Source organism: Erythrolamprus reginae, chromosome 3 (genome assembly GCF_031021105.1).
Source record: "Erythrolamprus reginae isolate rEryReg1 chromosome 3, rEryReg1.hap1, whole genome shotgun sequence".
In the NCBI taxonomy this organism is placed as follows: domain Eukaryota; kingdom Metazoa; phylum Chordata; class Lepidosauria; order Squamata; family Dipsadidae; genus Erythrolamprus; species Erythrolamprus reginae.
In genome coordinates, this window is record NC_091952.1 from 217,141,217 (window position 1) to 217,159,493 (window position 18,277).

At 36.1% G+C, this 18,277-nt stretch overlaps 1 protein-coding gene across 1 annotated transcript in view; it reads right to left on the bottom strand.

Annotated features, from left to right (window-relative positions):
• TRPA1 (transient receptor potential cation channel subfamily A member 1) overlaps window positions 1-18,277 on the bottom strand; it is a 52,293-nt gene that overhangs the window by 14,794 nt on the left and 19,222 nt on the right. Inside the window, exons 11-23 of the mRNA XM_070747926.1 lie at window positions 17,558-17,727; window positions 17,311-17,475; window positions 15,817-15,931; window positions 13,982-14,148; window positions 12,531-12,624; window positions 10,747-10,806; window positions 9,740-9,838; window positions 8,268-8,338; window positions 6,861-7,002; window positions 4,988-5,077; window positions 4,688-4,857; window positions 1,805-1,934; window positions 316-498 (exon numbers count right to left, since the gene is read on the bottom strand). Coding sequence (XP_070604027.1) covers window positions 316-498; window positions 1,805-1,934; window positions 4,688-4,857; window positions 4,988-5,077; window positions 6,861-7,002; window positions 8,268-8,338; window positions 9,740-9,838; window positions 10,747-10,806; window positions 12,531-12,624; window positions 13,982-14,148; window positions 15,817-15,931; window positions 17,311-17,475; window positions 17,558-17,727 — 1,656 coding nt within the window. The remainder of the gene's footprint in view (window positions 1-315; window positions 499-1,804; window positions 1,935-4,687; window positions 4,858-4,987; window positions 5,078-6,860; window positions 7,003-8,267; window positions 8,339-9,739; window positions 9,839-10,746; window positions 10,807-12,530; window positions 12,625-13,981; window positions 14,149-15,816; window positions 15,932-17,310; window positions 17,476-17,557; window positions 17,728-18,277) is intronic.

Below are 18,277 nucleotides of genomic sequence, written 5' to 3' on the forward strand. Positions count from 1 at the left end.
CTCTTTAACATTTCTTTAATTAATCTCTTAGGAAATGAAGAAAGTGGCCGATTTTGTTAGTCAAAATAGACTGCGATGGGCTAAAAGGAAGATTCTTCCCCTATTTGGAAAAATACAAGACCATATTATTTCTGCCCTCAACAAGCCAAAAAGGAAATGTTGATGATGCCTGTTATTTAGTCCTAATAAATTGCAGCAACTATTCCCTCCACATCTCTAGCAATATATTTTCCATAGACAAAATAAATAAAATAAATTTATGCAAGTTCCAAGTTAGGCTGTCAACATCTGAGCTTTAATATAGTTAATTCTTACCAGCAAATTCATAAGAAGAATTGGGATAAGCAAAGAAAAATTAATGAAAATTATAAAACTCAGGAATGGAAAAGGGAGTTTATCGGTGAGCATTGGTTCAAGGAAAGCCTCGCGGTAGTTGTTATCTCCTAGCATCATGGAAAATGTTTGCATTACTGAAAGATAGGGAGTGCCAAATGTTTGCTAAAAGGAAAAAAAGGAAAGAGAGCAATTTTTAGTGTTCTGTTTTCAGACTAACACATAATTTTCTGGTTTTTCAAAGGTGTTCTATCATCTCAAACGTTACTATTCATGTTCTTTTAAATATACAGCATCTTTAATTTTCTATTTAACAGACTTGATGGAGATTGCAATAGATTTTTAAATGCCTTCAGTGCTCACATTAAGGAAACCAAAGAATATTCATGTACAGTATATAATTTTTAATCTGCAAGCATTTATCACTGGTAGGAAACAAGTGTATTTTTATTTTTAAAGAATCGGTACATTTGGCTTTTGTGGAGTTGGATATCCTCAAAAATAGTCATTTCACCTCTCCTTTTTGTGGCTCAGGTTATCTATGCATGTTGAGGGTGTCAGATTTATTTTGAATTTGCGTTGGAAATGTGGCGAATACCAGGCACAAGATAGTTTTCTCAATAAAGACATGACAGCAGGAGTTCTTTCTTCAGAAGGCTCTTTAATTTCTTCAGTAGTATAAAAAAGTAACTAGTTACTCTACACTATATTACAAAACAAACTACCAACCAATCCAACAACTAATAGACTACACTATATTAAACCACTAAACCAAACCATCAAACCAGACCACACCCACACAAAAGGTGTATTATATTATAGACATGTACTGACCAATCAGATCACAGAACAGATTGCATCATTCTGCTGAAGCACCATGACTCAGCATTCACTTTACTTCTACTGTACTTGTAATATTACTTCAGGTTTATATCCTGACAGAAGGATCATTTCCAACAAAACAGTGAACTGTAGCAACCTACAACTTAATTTTCTAATAACAACTATTTGGTGTGCAGAAACACCAAATTTCTTTTAAAAATAAATATGATAATAAAGAGTGATTATTTATTTCTGATTAATTTTAGTTGATAGCTTTTTAAAATCAGGTGATAGACTAGTATGTTTATGCATTAAAATTATTTTAAACAACCACTTTCATGTTGTCTAAATTCATGCCTCAAACTCTTGAAACAATATTATCATACTCAGTTAAATAAAACTTTGTTTTTGTTAACAGGCATTTGATGGTTTATAATCAATCAAATCCATGTTTCTTCTATCCACCACCTCACATTATAGTGTATCCATCAAGATCTAGAGAATATCAGCCCCAAAATGCTGTTGCCTTCTTCTGTCACATTTAACTTGGCTTAAGTAATGCCAAACCCATTGAACAACTAAGTTATTTTAATAAAACTATTTTTTATTTAAAATAATTTTGTAAAGTATATAATATGATATCTCAAACCTGTGAACCAAGAAGTACATAGAAGCTGAGCCCAAATGCTAACATCAAAAAAAAGAAAACAATAACGATCCGTATCAGAGTCCTCAAAATTTCCCAAAACATCACAATATATATTCCATAATTTTCAAATCTGGGAAGAGAAAACACAATATTGAGTTTAAAAAGGTGTATATATAATTTTCTCAATCTGTTAATCGTATGACACATCTGATTTATAAAAACCACTGCTATTGATTGTTTCCCCTATTTATAAAAACCACTGATTAGATTAGATTAGATTTATTGGATTTATATGCCGCCCCTCTCCGAAAACTCGGGGCGGCTCACAGCAAGACAAAAAACAATATATAATGACAATCCAATACCCACCAATCCAATTTCAGTTTTAAGCTAAAAATTCACAAAAACAACCCCAAGTATTAAAACAAATAAACAAAACACACATACAATCAATCTAATACCAAAACAACATGGGCAAGGGGGAGATGTTTCAGTTCCCCCATGCCTGACGGCAGAGGTGGGTTTTAAGAAGTTTGCGAAAGGCAAGGAGGGTGGGGGCAATCCTAATCTCAGGGGGGAGTTGGTTCCAGAGGGTTGGAGCCGCCACAGAGAAGGCTCTTCCCCTGGGTCCCGCCAGACGACATTGTTTAGTCGACGGGACCCGGAGAAGGCCAACTCTGTGGGACCGAACCGGTCGCTGGGATTCGTGCGGCAGAAGGCGGTCCCGAAGGTATTCTGGTCCAGTGCCATGAAGGGCTTTATAGGTCATAACCAACACTTTGAATTGTGACCGGAAACTGATCGGCAACCAATGCAGGCTGCGGAGTGTTGGAGTGATATGGGCATACTTAGAGAAGCCCATAATTGCTCTCGCAGCTGCATTCTGCACGATCTGAAGTTTCCGAACACTTTTCAAAGGTAGCCCCATGTAGAGAGCGTTACAGTAGTCGAACCTCGAGGTGATTAGGGCATGAGTGACTGTGAGCAATGACTCCCGGTCCAAGTAGGGCCGCAACTGGCGCACCAGGCGAACCTGGGCAAACGCCCCCCTCGCCACAGCTGAAAGATGTTTCTCTAGTGTGAGCTGTGGATCGAGGAGGACGCCCAAGTTGCGGACCCTCTCTGAAGGGGTCAATAATTCCCCCCCCAGGGTAATGGATGGACAGATCGAGTTGTCCTTGGGAGGCAAGACCCACAGCCACTCCGTCTTGTCTGGATTGAGTTTGAGTTTGTTGACACCCATCCAGGCCCCAACAGCCTCCAGGCACCGGCACATCACTTCCACTGCTTCGTTGACTGGGCACTGGTATTGATTGTTTCTTCATTGCTTATTTGATCCCTATGACAATCATTAAGTGTTGTACCACATGATTCTTGCAAATGTATCTTTTTCTTTTATGTACTCTGAGAGCATATGCACCAAGACAAATTCCTTGTGTGTCCAATCACACTTGGCCAATAAAAATTCTATTCTATTCTGTTCTATTCTATTTTATTTGTCTTTATTTGTCCAAGAAATGTTTCTAGATAAGCTTCTCATTTTAGTAACTGTGTTTTTTAATTAATTCTGATTCAGTCCCCATTCTCTTTGTTGGTTTTTTTGTCTTTCATGGGAACAGAATCCGGTGATGATGGGTGGAAATGACAGTGTGGTTGCCTTGTTTTAAAATATCTATTGGTTACGGTAACTATTTATGTATGCTGTAAATGTCATATTTTCAAACTGAATAAATATTGAAGAAGAGTTTTCTCCTTTTGTTCTAATATGTGGAACTAAAGTACTTTAGTCGAATGTTAAAAGATTCAGAATAATTAAAGTATTTTTCATAAAACTGCTGCTTTCATATAGTAATAGATCTAATTATACTCAATATTATTTAGTGAGTTCCTGGAGAACATAAATATAAATACAGTATGCTTAAATATGGTAGTTCCTGGAGAACATAAATATAAATACAGTATGCTTAAATAACCTTGTTCTGTTTATGTACGCGTAATAGGAATTGGTGTGTCATTGCGGAAAAAATAACTGGACAATATTAAGTCCTTGAGATGAATATTTAGAAGTCTTCCCCGTCTTTATCTGATGAGCTACACTCCAGAAAATTTATATCATACTGAAAAAGCCCTCTTGTTCCCTTAGGAAATCATTTTAATACAACTATGACTCAACGGATTGAGATTAACTTTCTCTTTTCCACTATCCCAAAGGTGCTTTCTCAAGACACAACTGGACTTCCTTGTTTTCTTTGAAGACATTTCACTGTTCATCCAAGAAGCTTCTTCAGTTCTCTGAAGAAGCTTCTTTGATGACAAGCATGATGTCTCCAAAAATGACAAGAAAGTCCAGTTGCTCTTTAAAAAGCACTTTTGGAACAACCCTGACTTGGATAAATGAGAATCTTCATTTTCCTCCATTTTTTTCTCTGGGATAATTCTTCAAAACTAGTATCTAATAAAAAAATAGTATGTATGTATGTATGTATGTATGTATGTATGTATTATTCATTTATTCATTCAACTGCATGAAATGGGAGGCCAAAGCTTAGGAAAAATTGGATGGCTTCAATAATGAACACAGTTATTTTATTTAATGCCACACAATTCGAAACCAATATGATTTGAAGTCAGCAACTTTATTTTAGTAACTTTACTTATTTAGCCCTAGGTTTCAATTTTCAGATATCACATCAGGGTCATAATGTTCTAAAGCTATGATATTTTAACATACATGAAATATACATTACCATTCTCTAAAAACAAGACACATTCATTTCCGTACTTATAAAAACCTATGAATTTAAACCATTCTACAGTGGGCTCAAAACCTAACACAGAATAATGTAATAATTTGTAACTACATTCTTTCAGATTCTTACTTACCTTTGTAAATAGAGCAAGAAATTTGTCCAAGCCAAGAGTATAGCAATGGCACCACAATCCCACTGTAAACGAACTGGTAACATCACAAATAAAGATGACACGAAAATGATACTTGTAGTATAAATTGTCCAGTCAAGAAGATTAGAATAGTCCAACAAGTAGTTTAATTTCTAAGATACAAAAAAGGTAAGTATTAATATTGTTGAAAACAAAGCAAATTAAAGAGTATAATATTATTTCTAATAAAATCAGATTGCATAATATTATTTAATATTAAACAAAAGGCACATTAGCCAATACCTGTTGGAATAGCTGTATTATTTCTTTGCAGATACCAAATAAACTCATGATAAAAACTAAAGACATACAAACTTTAATGAAGTTTGAATCCTGAAACGAGAAAAAAAAGCACACAGGAAGTTATATTAATGGGTAAATGGAAAACAATTTTCATTTTGCTTTTAATGTTTTATACCAATAGGAAAATGGCCCATTATCTTGCTTTATTAGTAATCAGACATAATATATAAACTTGAAAACTGAAGTCTGGTGCCAGATGGTTGAAGATTAATTTACACTATTAAATATCGCAGAACTGCAGAATCATGAAAATATTCCCTAGAAAAACAGAAGTAGGTTGACAATGCTCAAATTTCTAAATCAAAACTATTATAATATTCCAAGACTGAAACTAAAACTCCCCTATATCATCCAATATTCTTAGTGGGAGAAAAGAGAGGTTTCTGAAGGATTCCTCGACTCCAGCTCCAAGTACAGAGGAAATAAATTATACCTATTACCAGTGGTTAGCACCAGTATGGGAGAACCGTATGTTAGTTTTCTGAGCAGTTAAGAGAAGCGGTTGTAGGAAATCTTTTTCCATTTTACAGGGCTAATCCTGCACGGAACGCAGGAAGGGAAGATTCTAGTGTGCCTGTATTTCTAACCTAATTTTTATCTTAATTGCACCCCGCCTGCTTTAAGTGTTTTTAGAAACTGTCTCCAACAACCTTAATGGTTCTTGGTAGTAGTAGCCCAGACTTTCTGTGTGTAGTTGAGCTTCTCTGGAGTCCCTAACCCCCCATTTTGTTGTGGTATTTTTATTCCTGGGGCTTGTACAGCTATTTACAGAAGGTTTGGAATAGAAGAAATAGCTAAGAATGCATGTACAGTACTGCCTTCCTGAGGGCATGTGGTTTTTCCTTAAATATGGATGATTACCAGTGACCATCTGGTATCTTTAAGTGGTGCAAATGGATCTAATAATTGCTTCTCCTGGATGCTTTGTCAGTTCACTGAGGACAGGTGTCTCTTATCTATCTGTGGGATTCTTCAGTCATCCAGGTCATGGTTGTCTCAAGCTGCTTTTTTTCAAATGGTAATGGGACTTTCTTGGTTTCAAGAAACTCCAGTTGCTTTTTGAAAAATCTCCTTTGGGGCAGAAGTCTCTTGCAGTGGTTCTGAATAGCCAAGCTATATGATTGCTCACTGATAATGAGTGGATCCTCCTTCCAATTTGTTATTGCTTGCTCCCATGATAATATGGCATAGTAACATGACACCAATTGCACCCACCCCTCTCCTAGAAGAATGAAATATTTTGAGAAATATTAAAAAGAAAGAATATTTCCCTGGATGAGAAATGGAGAAACATGCTTAGAGGGAAAAGTATGACAGCATAGCTCGGATTTAGGGTCGAATCAAGACCTAGATAACCTCAGGAAAGGTCATACTAAAATATTTCTCCAGAGTTCTAACGGTTCTAGAGATTCCTAAGCTGTATATTGTAAGTAAATGCAGATATTGAAAGGAAACATATTGCTTTGACCTCTTCCACATGAAAGTCCAGACATATCTATCTGAAAAGAAGTGGTTTCCATGTCAATAAAATCAATCAATAAATGCATCTGAATGCACTTTAAAATGTTAATGTTTCTACAAACTTGAAATACTGCTTTACTATTCTATTTGCAAATACTGTAAAAATTTAAGAACTGTTTTTCTATATTAAATTAAGATCTTTATTTTCCAAATTCCAACAACAATGATTCTTGGAAGATCACAAAATAAATGAAAGCAAATGCATTTATATGTGCTACATAACCCCATGTTCCAGTTCATTGCTTTATTGATAAATTTAACTACAAGGCAATGTAATTAATTAAAGCCATACCTTATTATCAAAAGGTCCATATTTAAGTGTTGCATTGAAAGAAATATCTGGCTCTAAATTGGTGATGAGGAGGGTAAGAGGTATTAAGCCAAGGGAATAAACAGCCAGATTCAAAATATGTGCTCGGAAGCCATAGGCCATCCTATAAAGTAAAATTATATTAGTATGACTTTCATTATATAATTTACTACTTCAGCAGGAAGAAATGTAAACATCTTTCTAATAATTATGTTTATATTTATTATATTTGCAATTTCTATGATGATGTTCGTCTATCGTGTTCGAGGAGGATATTGACATCTAATGAGTTGTAAACTGTACGCAATGTGTCCGCAGGTGGTTGGTATGGCCTATACGGGCACGAAATGTTCTGCCACATGTTGGGCAGACATATGTGGGAATCATTGTCATGACATTTGCAGCCCTTGATTTGCAGAGTGCTCGCTTCTCTTCTATTCTGAATGTTCTTCTGGTCTCAAATGTCTGGCAGCCTTGGTGGATCAGCACACGGCATGTTGGTCAATCTTGTGCCAGGGTTTCCCAGGAGGTGGTGTTGATATCAAGGGACTTGAAGGTGGCTTTCAACAGGTCTTTGTATCGCTTCCTTTATCCCTCATGCAATTGCTTTCCTTTAGACAGCTCATCATAGAGGAGCGGTTTAGGAATGCGATGGTCTGGCATCTTTAACAACATGGCCTGCTCACAGGGGTGGGCTACTAGCCGGAACGTCTAATTGGGCTCACCTCCGCGGCTCTGGAGGTCCCATGAGTTTCAGTAGAGTTATTCTGCTGCGCCCATGCAGATAGCAAAATTGTGCATGGAAATGCAGATGTGCCCGTGTTCTGACAAGGTTCTTTGCTTCTGCGCATGCGCAGCATGTCTGGGCTTTCATCAGTAGGATGGCTACTTTAGTGTAATGCACCTTATCCTGCCATCGGATCCTCAGAATTCTACAGTGGTAGATCATGTAGAAGTGGGTCAATTGCCTAGAATGTCTCTTGTATACAGTCCAGGTTTCATTGGTATACAACAGGGTAGTTAGCATGATTGCTCGGTAGACTTTGAGCTTTGGAGCCAGGCTTATTCCATGTCGGTTCCACATATTGGTCATTAGTCTGCCAAATGCAGAGCTTGCCTTTGTACTTCTGCAGTTGACCTCAATGTCAATTGTCACTGCATGGAAGACGGTGCTGCCAAGATATGTAAAATGGTCCACTGCTTGTAGCAATTGCTGTAGTTACTAAAGGATATGATAAATCTTATGTGTTCTTTCCATAAATCATAAATTTGTAAGTCGCCCATCTTACCAATATTAATAATTAAAACCTGTTTTAAGAGGTCAGATTTCTATGAACCTGAATTAGAACAAATTGTGAAAGAAAATGTTTTTTTCAAATGGCTACCTACCATTTCATAAGTAAATATTCTGTACAAACAGGATGACTAAGCAGTTCAACACGATTGTGACGTACCATGCCCTTGGGTAAGATAGGAAAAAAATACAGATATGTCATTTTACATTCAACCTATTATTTATATTAAAGAATAATATGACTTGGGTTATTATTAATTGTGGAACAGTTTATAATGCCAAATTAATAATATACAATTGTTAATTATAAAAGTATAAAACAATAACTATACAAGTTTAGAATCCAACTGTTTATAAAACAATTTATATCTCCAAAGCACCTGAGGGTAGGATAGAAACTAAGGAACTAAGGAAAAATTTGCCTCCAGAAGTTGTGAATCCTCCAACACTGGAAGTTTTTAAGAAAATGTTGGATAACTATTTTTTTTTAAATTTATTTATTTGTCAAACAATTATAGGGTGATAATTTGTACATATTAAACATTAGATAAGTAATGATAAAAAGTAACAAAAGAAAACAATAGGACAGGGACGGTAGGCACAATGGTGCGCTTATGCACGCCCCTTACAGACCTCTTAGAAAGGAGGAGAGGTCAACTGTAGATAGTCTAAGGTTAAAGGTTTTGGGGTTAGGAGTAGGAACCACAGAATCAGGTAGTGCATTCCAGGTGTTGATTACTCTGTTGCTGAAGTCATTTTTTGCAGTCATGTTTGGAGCGGTTGACATTTAGTTTAAATCGATTTCACGCTCATGTGTTGTTGCGGTTGAAGGTGAAGTAGTCGTTAACAGGGAGGACATTTTGGTATATGATTTTATGAACTATAAGTCGGAATGGAGACGACAGAGTTGTCTGAAGTAATGTAGGTTTTCCTGCCTAAGCAGGGGGTTCGACTAGAAGATCTCCAAGATCTCTTCCAGCTCTGTTATTATTATTATTAGAATATTCTTAAAATGTATATTTCAATATCGGGTTGTTACCCGGTGCATGCCACACTGCGCACCAAGTAGCTAAAATTGAGCTTTCTCTGGGCTCTCCCCCGCTGCAGGCATCTCTCTCCTGCGGCATGGGAGAGCAGAGAGCAGGCCATGTGGCTGGACATCAGGCAGGCTACTTTTGCTGGTGGCCCCAGCTGCCTCTCTAGGTGCAGTAACAAGATTCCGGCTGCTGCACAGGTCCAGCATCCAAAATCCAAAGTCTTGTGCACGGACGTCCTTCCAGCAGCAAAAATGTGCAGAAGAAAAAAACCCGGTAATTTTTTCCCGGAATTGTGCCCCGCCCAGCGGCAATGGAGCTAAGCTACACACTCCATTGCTGCCAACGGAATGGCGTTCCCACCGTTCCGTCCCGTTGCCCATTCCTGAGCGGTGGCCATCTCATGCTCATACGTTTAGCTCCCCTAATTCACATGGAGCTATGCCCTTCCCCCCTGCTACATTGCCACGCCAGAAAGGTTGGGGACCTCTGCTCTAAAGTATTAGGTATGATTTCACATGAGGATAACTTACATTTAAAGCAATAAGTGGCTCATAAATTATTCCCCCGTTCTCTTTAAATTTCTTCTTAAGTTTCAGTGGACACTGAAGATATCTGAAGTTATATTCAATCTATGCAAATATGAACCAAAACAGCTTATTATTTCAGTACATATATTCAGGGTACAGGCATATACACAATTATGCACACATGCACACATACACTTTGATATTATAGTTTCAATTCAGGGAAATTAAGGAATTTAAGCTATTTGATGTCTTATGAACTTTTGATGTAATATTTACTATTGACAGTATATATTCCATTTTGGACTTCAATGCTAAACTTAACTTACATTTTGGTGACAATTACGTGTCATTTTAAATCATAGTCATATAACAATCCGATAAGTTATTCTTCAAAATTCAACAATTAATTTTTATTAAAATTAATTATCAGCATTAGTTAATTAAATGTAATATAATTGTTTCTTAAACTTATTTTTATACAGTACAGGCACACATATACACATACAAATTAAACTGATTTTTTTCAATGAATTCCAATTAAATAGTAGTGAAAACACATTGTTACAGCTGACTATATGTTTCTAGCATAAGAATCATAGTACCATTAGTACAGGGTGGTTCCAACTTATCTCGCTGCCGGTTTGTTCCCTCCAGTGCCACATGGGTGCGCTATATGGGCACACGTGTACATTACGCAAGCTCAGTAAGCAAAAAAAAGCAAAAAAAAAGATGGCAACTGCATGCACAGTGCTGGAACTCAGCTTCTGCGCATGCTCAGAAGCAAAAAAAATTCATTTTTAAAAAAAAATTTTTTTTTTTTAAAAGACAGCAGCACCCACAGATTGGCACCGACCAATCCTGTTTGGTGATGTCATTGTGATGTCACCAGCAGGTCACTACTAGTTCAAGTGAACCGGTCCAAACTGGGAGGAACTTACCCCTACATTAGTATATCAAAAAGCTTTATTAGTTCTAAAATTCCTTAATAGATAAAACTGCATTTTACTTACACAGAAGTCTTTAGATCCTTTTTCATCAGTTGATTCAATAATGCAATTGTCTAAAACCAACTATGCAAAAATAGAAAACATTTCTGTTTTTTAAAAAATTACTAACAAAAATTTATGTCATCATATACATAATTCTGAATGCTTCAAATAAATCTAAACTGAAGCAGTTTGGAATTCTTCACATTCAAAAGAACATTAAAGATTTGTTTTAGTTTCAGAGACATGTGGCAAAGACTATTCTATTTAGAGGACATGTTTAGGATTTCAAAGTTTAATTACAACATTAAGGGCAGCCTTAATCTTTCCCTATTGTTCACAAGGACAAGATGCACTCCTATTGCCTCCAGAATTTAAACTCCCATTAGCACTTAGGATAGCTTTTCCATGGCCAATAGCACAATGATGGAGGCAAGTTTTAATATATACACTCATCAATGTATTTTAAAATTAGTTTGAGCATAGTTCCAGGAAAAATTGGGATATTGAAATTTCTTATTTGTGTAAATATATCTAACAATATGAATTCAGTGATTGTATCTTAGAAATATAAAAATAAAATTGTCTGACAATTTAAAAAAAAAAGTGCATTCATTCTTCTCTGCCAAGAGAATTGTCTGGTGTTTTGGAATCATTCTTCCTTATTTTACTAACAGAACATGTAAAATTAGTTCTTTTTATAATGAAGTGAAAAGCATATTAACAAATGATAGAAACAATAACATAAAAAGAAAACAGGCCACATTAAAGCTTATACATGGCATAAGGAATATCTACAGACTGGATCAAAATAAATATGAAGAGAGATATACACAAATATATGCTAATTTGACACAATACTATTATGTCAGTCTTCTCCAACTTTATGCCACTTTGGGATTATAGTTCCTGATTCTCCTAAACTGGATTGCGGCTCCAGATTTCTCCAAACTGGGAATATAATGGGGTCACAAATTGGAAAAATTAAATCAACTTTTTTGTAAATTCAAGGGTTGAACTCGCAAAACATCTAGGATCGTGATGGCAAACCTAAGGAATGGGTCCCAGAAGTGGAATGCAGAGCCATATCAAAAGATAAGCGAGATGTTGCCCTTTGTCAGCTTCAGTGTGCAGGCGCGTGTTGGCCAGCTGATTTTTGGCCTCCAGATGCTTAAGAGAAACTTCCCTGAAGTTCCAGAGTACAAAAAACTACACAACGGACAAACCGGAAGTTCAGAAAATACACACCTGGTTTGCCAGTTGTGCGGTTTTTTGCACTCCGGAGGGTTCAGGGAAGCTTCCTGAAGCTCCAGAGTGTGAAAAAGAGCCCAATGGACAAACTTGAAGGGCATTTTTCAAACTTACGGAATGCCCATTGAGCTGCTTTTTGGTACTCTGTGGCTTCAGGAAGCTTTCCTGAACCCTCTGGAGTGCCAATGGGCAAACTGGAAGTCTGTTTTTCTGAACTCCTGGTTTGCCCATTTGTATGTTTTTTTTTCACCATCCCAGGCTTCAGTGATGCCTGTGTGCATTGGAAAGGGGGGAATTGTGCACAGGGCAAGGGCACTCATGGGAGGGAGCGACAGAGGGAAGGGGTGTGGGCATGTGCATGCATGCTAGCACACCCACATGCATCCTTTTGGCATGCGAACCAAAAAATATTTGCCGTCACTGACCTAGGATTTCATGGGGTTTTTTTCATAACAATATGGAAGAAGTTCGATACTACCTTGATTTTGGGGGGAGTGGGATAACCTCCCAGTTTTAACCTTCTTAAAAGTTACATTACTTGCTAAATATAAGCTTACTTTTAAACATTCGGGAAGGTATTCAACCATCTCTAGTATTGCACATTTGTTTATAGTAGAATGATGAGAAAATGTTATTATAGATTCTTCCCATCTGAAAAAGAAAATAAAGTTGAAAGGGTTCAGGAATGGGTATTTGCAATGATAGAAGAAAAAATGCATTGCTGTATCTTCGATAAGGATACAAGTCCATTCAGGGTGATTATATGCAGTTTTCTTAGCAACGTTATAGAAGTGGTTTGTTATTCTCTCCCGTCTAAACACTAAGCAGGCCCTACTTAGTTTAGCTTCCAAAGTGGACAAGATCAACCATGTGCCACTATCTAATCAGAACATCCACGTTTTTAAAAGGATTACTGCAAAAATGTTGATGTGCAACTCAATTACAGACACTGTAATAAAGTAAAAATGAGTAGGCTAGGCAATATTTAGCAAGTTCGTAGTAATTCTTTTTTTTAATTAAAAAGTTTTTTTATTTATATTACATTTTAAAAACATAACATATAGACAACAATATAACACAATACAGATGGATAACAAAAAGAAAAGAAAGTACATGATGATCTGTTCTGCCAGCATGTCTCAACCACCCATAATTACAGGGTAACTAGTCCAGGAAGACACACACCACATGATAAAAGGAAAACCCAAAAGTTTTTATAAACAGAAAAACAGAAACAGCTCCCTTTTTAAATATCAAAGGGATTTTCTGGTACACACAAGGCACAGGTTAAATGCAGTCCAATTGCTCACCCAATAACTGGGAAATTGAGTCCAATGCTAAAGTCCAGAGAGTCCACACACACAATCCTGAAGAGCAAAAAACCACGATCTTGACGAAACAATGAATCAGATAAACTGCCATGAGGCTGAAACAGCAGGCTGCACTTTTATCTGTAGCACTAATTACAGCAGCCCCACCCAACCACAGGTGGCCTCATTTTCTCTTGTAATAATCTTTCAGTTGTTGTCTCCTATGCATCACTCTACACATGCGTGGATGTGTCATTAATTCTTGTTCAGAATCCAGGAATGATACAGATGACTGATCTCCTCCTGGACTGTCTGCCAAACTCTCCTCTTCCCTGTCACTCACACTTCCTTGGTCAGAGGAGACTTCGTCATCAGATTCTACTGGGAGCAAAACAGGCCTGCAGCATGTGGATATCTCCCCCACATCCACCTCCATATTCCTTGGGGCAGGAGCTGGGCCAGAGCTAACCACGACACGATCTATTTAGTATATACATTGATTATTCCCTTTTCCCCCCGATTAGTTTTCCAATATCTGTTTGAATTGATTTAGAACTACTCCATCATACCCACTAGCCTTTAATCTTGGTTTTCCTCTCTAACAAATTATATAATTTATTCTAGGTTTCAAAATAATCTGTGTCCAATTCAGAAAAGAGAGGGGGAGAAACCTCCTAAATAGATTTAGGAAGGCTTACATTTTATGTAAAATGATAGTATTTACAACATCTTTTCGTCCATTGTGTATGGCTTCATGAAGGAAAGAAGCTTCAGCTCTGTTCAGGACAATTTTGGCGTTGTCATCAAGAAGTAATTTCACTGCTTTGCCATGGCCTTCTCTGGCAGCAAGATGAAGAGCTGTGTTCTTTCCCCACACCCATCCCAAAAACAATTCATTAAAATAATGCCATTACTCCAAGAAACAAGCATCACATGGATGATGCACGAATCCCAGCGACCAGTTAGGTCCCACAGAGTGAGTCTTCTCCGGGTCCCGTCAACCAAACAATGTCGTTTGGCGAGACCCAGGGAAAGAGCCTTCTCTGTGGCGGCCCCGTCCCTCTGGAACCAACTCCTCCCAGAGATTAGAATTGCCCCCACCCTTCTTGCCTTTCGTAAGCTGCTTAAAACCCACCTCTGCCACCAGGCATGGGGGAATTGAGATCCTCTTTCCCCCTAGGCCTTTAAAATTTTATGCATGGTATGTCTGTATGTATGTTTGGTTTTTATAATAATGGGTTTTTTAACTGTTTTTTTTATTGGATTATACTGTTTTGTTACTGTTGTTAGCCGCCCTGAGTCTGCGGAGAGGGGCGGCATACAAATCCAATTAATAATAATAATAATAATAATAATAATAATAATAATAATAATAATAATGTAATTTTTTTTCTCACTGTCTCTGCTTCTATCTTTTCCTCTGACAAATTTCAAGCTGTAAACATTCAAATGCAAGGATATTCATTCATTTTGCTGCTTGGTTGTACAACAATCCCTCTAGAATTCCACAATGCAGGAAGGTGGATCAGAGATTCATTTCTAAACCCATTTTTAAAAAATGAAACGATCTACAGCTTCATTTTTGTGCATACTGATAGCATTTACTTCTAAGAAATGAACAATTATCCACACATTTTATTTATGATAAACAGGAAATTTACTGTCGTACGTTATAAATAGTTAACTACATACCAAAAATATTATTAATATATGGAAACTGATGTGAAATCTTATTGTTATGGATATTAATAGATGGACAAAAATCTCATTATATTGATAGGGTGTGCCAAATCTTATCATAATTAATAACATTTGGCTGATATATATTTGGAAGGTAACCCAATATTCATTCCAAATAGGTATTTCATGCATATTCATATTTGATAGAAATATAATTGAAAAGACAGGCACCAAGAATCTTACTGGCTAAATTGATGAAGGTTTTATCTTACCATATTTCCAAAAATGTAACTGAACATTTATCAAGCAATGGTGGTGCAGTGGTTAGAATGAAGTATTGCAAGCTAACAGTGCCCGCTGCCAGCAGTTCAATCCTAACCAGTTTAAGATTGACTCAGCCTTCCATCCTTCCATAGATTGTTGTTGGCAATATGCTGACATTTGTAAACTGCTCAGTAAGATCTTAGTAATATATCTTGAGGCTATTTTAACTCGTATGGTTTGGTTTTGTCCAGTTTTGGTTTCTTTGGAGAAGAATATAATAACCCACTGTAATTTTCAGAGTATAAGACAAACCTGTAAAATTGGGTTGAAATGTCTGTGCATCTTATACACCAAATGTTGCTAAAGCTCCCGCCGACCAGCAACTATAATGCTCAGTTACCCAGAATAAAGGCAAGTGATAGAAAGCACTCCTGTTTTATTAGAAGCTACATGCATCCTTGCAAGTTGAGATAATAACAATTGAAACACATTCTTCGACTTCCAATATTAAGTAAGAGCCCACTGAACTAAATAGTACTTAAAACTACAGTAAAATGTTACCATATAACTAACATTTACAGAGACTTACCCCTTCGTCATTTACTTTATCAGTGGTTTTCATATTAGTATTCAAAATAATCTGCATTGTGCGAGTATATCCACCAAAAGCAGCATGATGCAAAGCTGTCCAGCCTTTATAATCACTTATGAAAAAAACAGAATAAAATATTCTCACTCAATTGTTATAGTAATTGAATATAAATCTGTGTATATATGTATGTGTGTGGGGAGACATATACTATATATAAGAAGTGGCAAGTAATAATGGTGTTTGACTCTCAATGCCAATAGCAACTTGCTTTTAAGAACTGCTAAAAGACAGATGACTTTAAATATGTTTTGATACATAAAGCCACAGCACCCAAATGTGGATGCACTTTCTCTTCCATGTGACTTATTTCTTAAATGATTTATTCCTTAATAATTCAGTTTGTTATTATAAACATATGTATATGAAATATGATGGCGTTACTGAAGCAGTCGGTTTGAGATTGATGAACTCCAGGGGATGGCTAAATGAACAGTTCATGGGGTTGCGATGAGCTGGACATAACTCTGCGACTAACAACAACACAACAATATCAAATTGTTAGTTGATACCAGAGACCAATTAGATTCCACAGAGTTGGCCTTCTCCGGATCCTGTCAATTAAGCAATGTTGGTTGGCAGGCCCGCATGGGAGGGTCTTCTCTGTGATGGCCCCAGCTCTTTGGAACCAACTACCCTCCAATGTCCATACTGGCCCTACCCTACTGGCCTTCCCGACAGGCCTGGGGGCCATGAGAATCTATAGCCTACCTCTGGCCAATACATTTTTTGACTGGTATGTGTGATGGTATGATTGTTCGGTTTGGGATTTGGCTTTTTTATTAGTATTAATTATTAGGGACTTTTATAGTTATGGATTTTTACAGTTAAGGTTTTTTTTACTGCTTTAATGTTGAATTTGACTTTTTCATTGTATTGTTTCATTGTTGTGAACCACCCTGAATCCTGTAGGAGTGGGCGGCATATAATTGAAAATAAAATAAAATAAAATAAAATAAAATAAAATAAAATAAAATAAAATAAAATAAAACAAAATAATGAATAAAATAAAATAAAATAAATAAAATAATAAAATAAAATAAAATAAAATAAAAAATGAATAAAATAAAATAAATAAAATAAATAAAATAAATAAAATAAATAAAATAAATAAAATAAATAAAATAAATAAAATAAATAAAATAAATAAAATAAATAAAATAAATAAAATAAATAAAATAAATAAAATAAATAAAATAAATAAAATAAATAAAATAAATAAAATAAATAAAATAAATAAAATAAATAAAATAAATAAAATATAAAATAAAATAAATAAAATAAATAAAAATATGTAGTTGAGGGCCAGAATGAATGGATGTATGTATGTGAACCTTACCTAACTGTAAAGACCAGGAAGTCAAGCCCACAGAAAGACCAGACCTATACTTTATCGAGATAAGTTATAATAACAGAATCTTGCAATTTACTTACCAAAGAAAGAGGGCGCCTTTCTTTAGGAGAAACTGGACTACCTTCTCATGTCCATTTTGAGCAGCCAGATGTAAAGGTGTCATCCCCCTCTTGTCTCCTTCGTTCAACAGTCTGGTGTCTTCCATAGCCTCCAGAAGTCTAAGGCAGGTGTTGATGCGTCCATAGCTATATGGAAGATACATGCCCCATTAATAAGGATAAAGTCTAGAATAGAAAATGGTCAATGAAGAAAGATGTTCAGTCTTACCTAGCTGCAAAATGTAAGGGAGATTTCTTGTCTCTGCTTTTAGAGTATACAGAAACATTCATTTCAAGAAGAATATTCACCGAAAGGGGTACGCCTTGTTTGCATGCATAATGTAAAGGAGTGCATCCTTCCTGATCCTCCTCAGTTATGAGATCTTTAATATGTTTCATCTGTCAGACATAAAAGTGGTACCTGTTAATGGAATTGAACTTACATCCTAACTGATACGTTACTAAAGATCACAAAAAGAATGTTTCAGGGTACAATAGGCTGATGTTGTATTAATAACATGTTTTCAATGCTTTGGGTTGTTATAAATCCAACTTCACTTTTAGACTGAATGAATAAAATTTAATGACTGAATATTCCAGTGTTCTGCCATAAGGAATTCTGATATTGTTTACTGCCTTGAATTCGAAATATACCTTCCTACTGAGGTTTGAAACTTTCATAGTATAACTGTAGGGAACACCTTGATTTCTCTGCTGAGAGGTGTTGAAAAGTGATATTCGGTTGAAAAAAAATATAGATCAGAACAAAAAGCTAAAAACCACAAAAATATTTGTGATTGAACTATAGTTTTTATATATAATCTGCAATACCACAGCATAGAAACATAGAAACATAGAAGACTGACAGCAAAAAAAGACCTCATGGTCCATCTAGTCTGCCCTTATACTATTTCCTGTATTTTATCTTACAATGGATATATGTTTATCC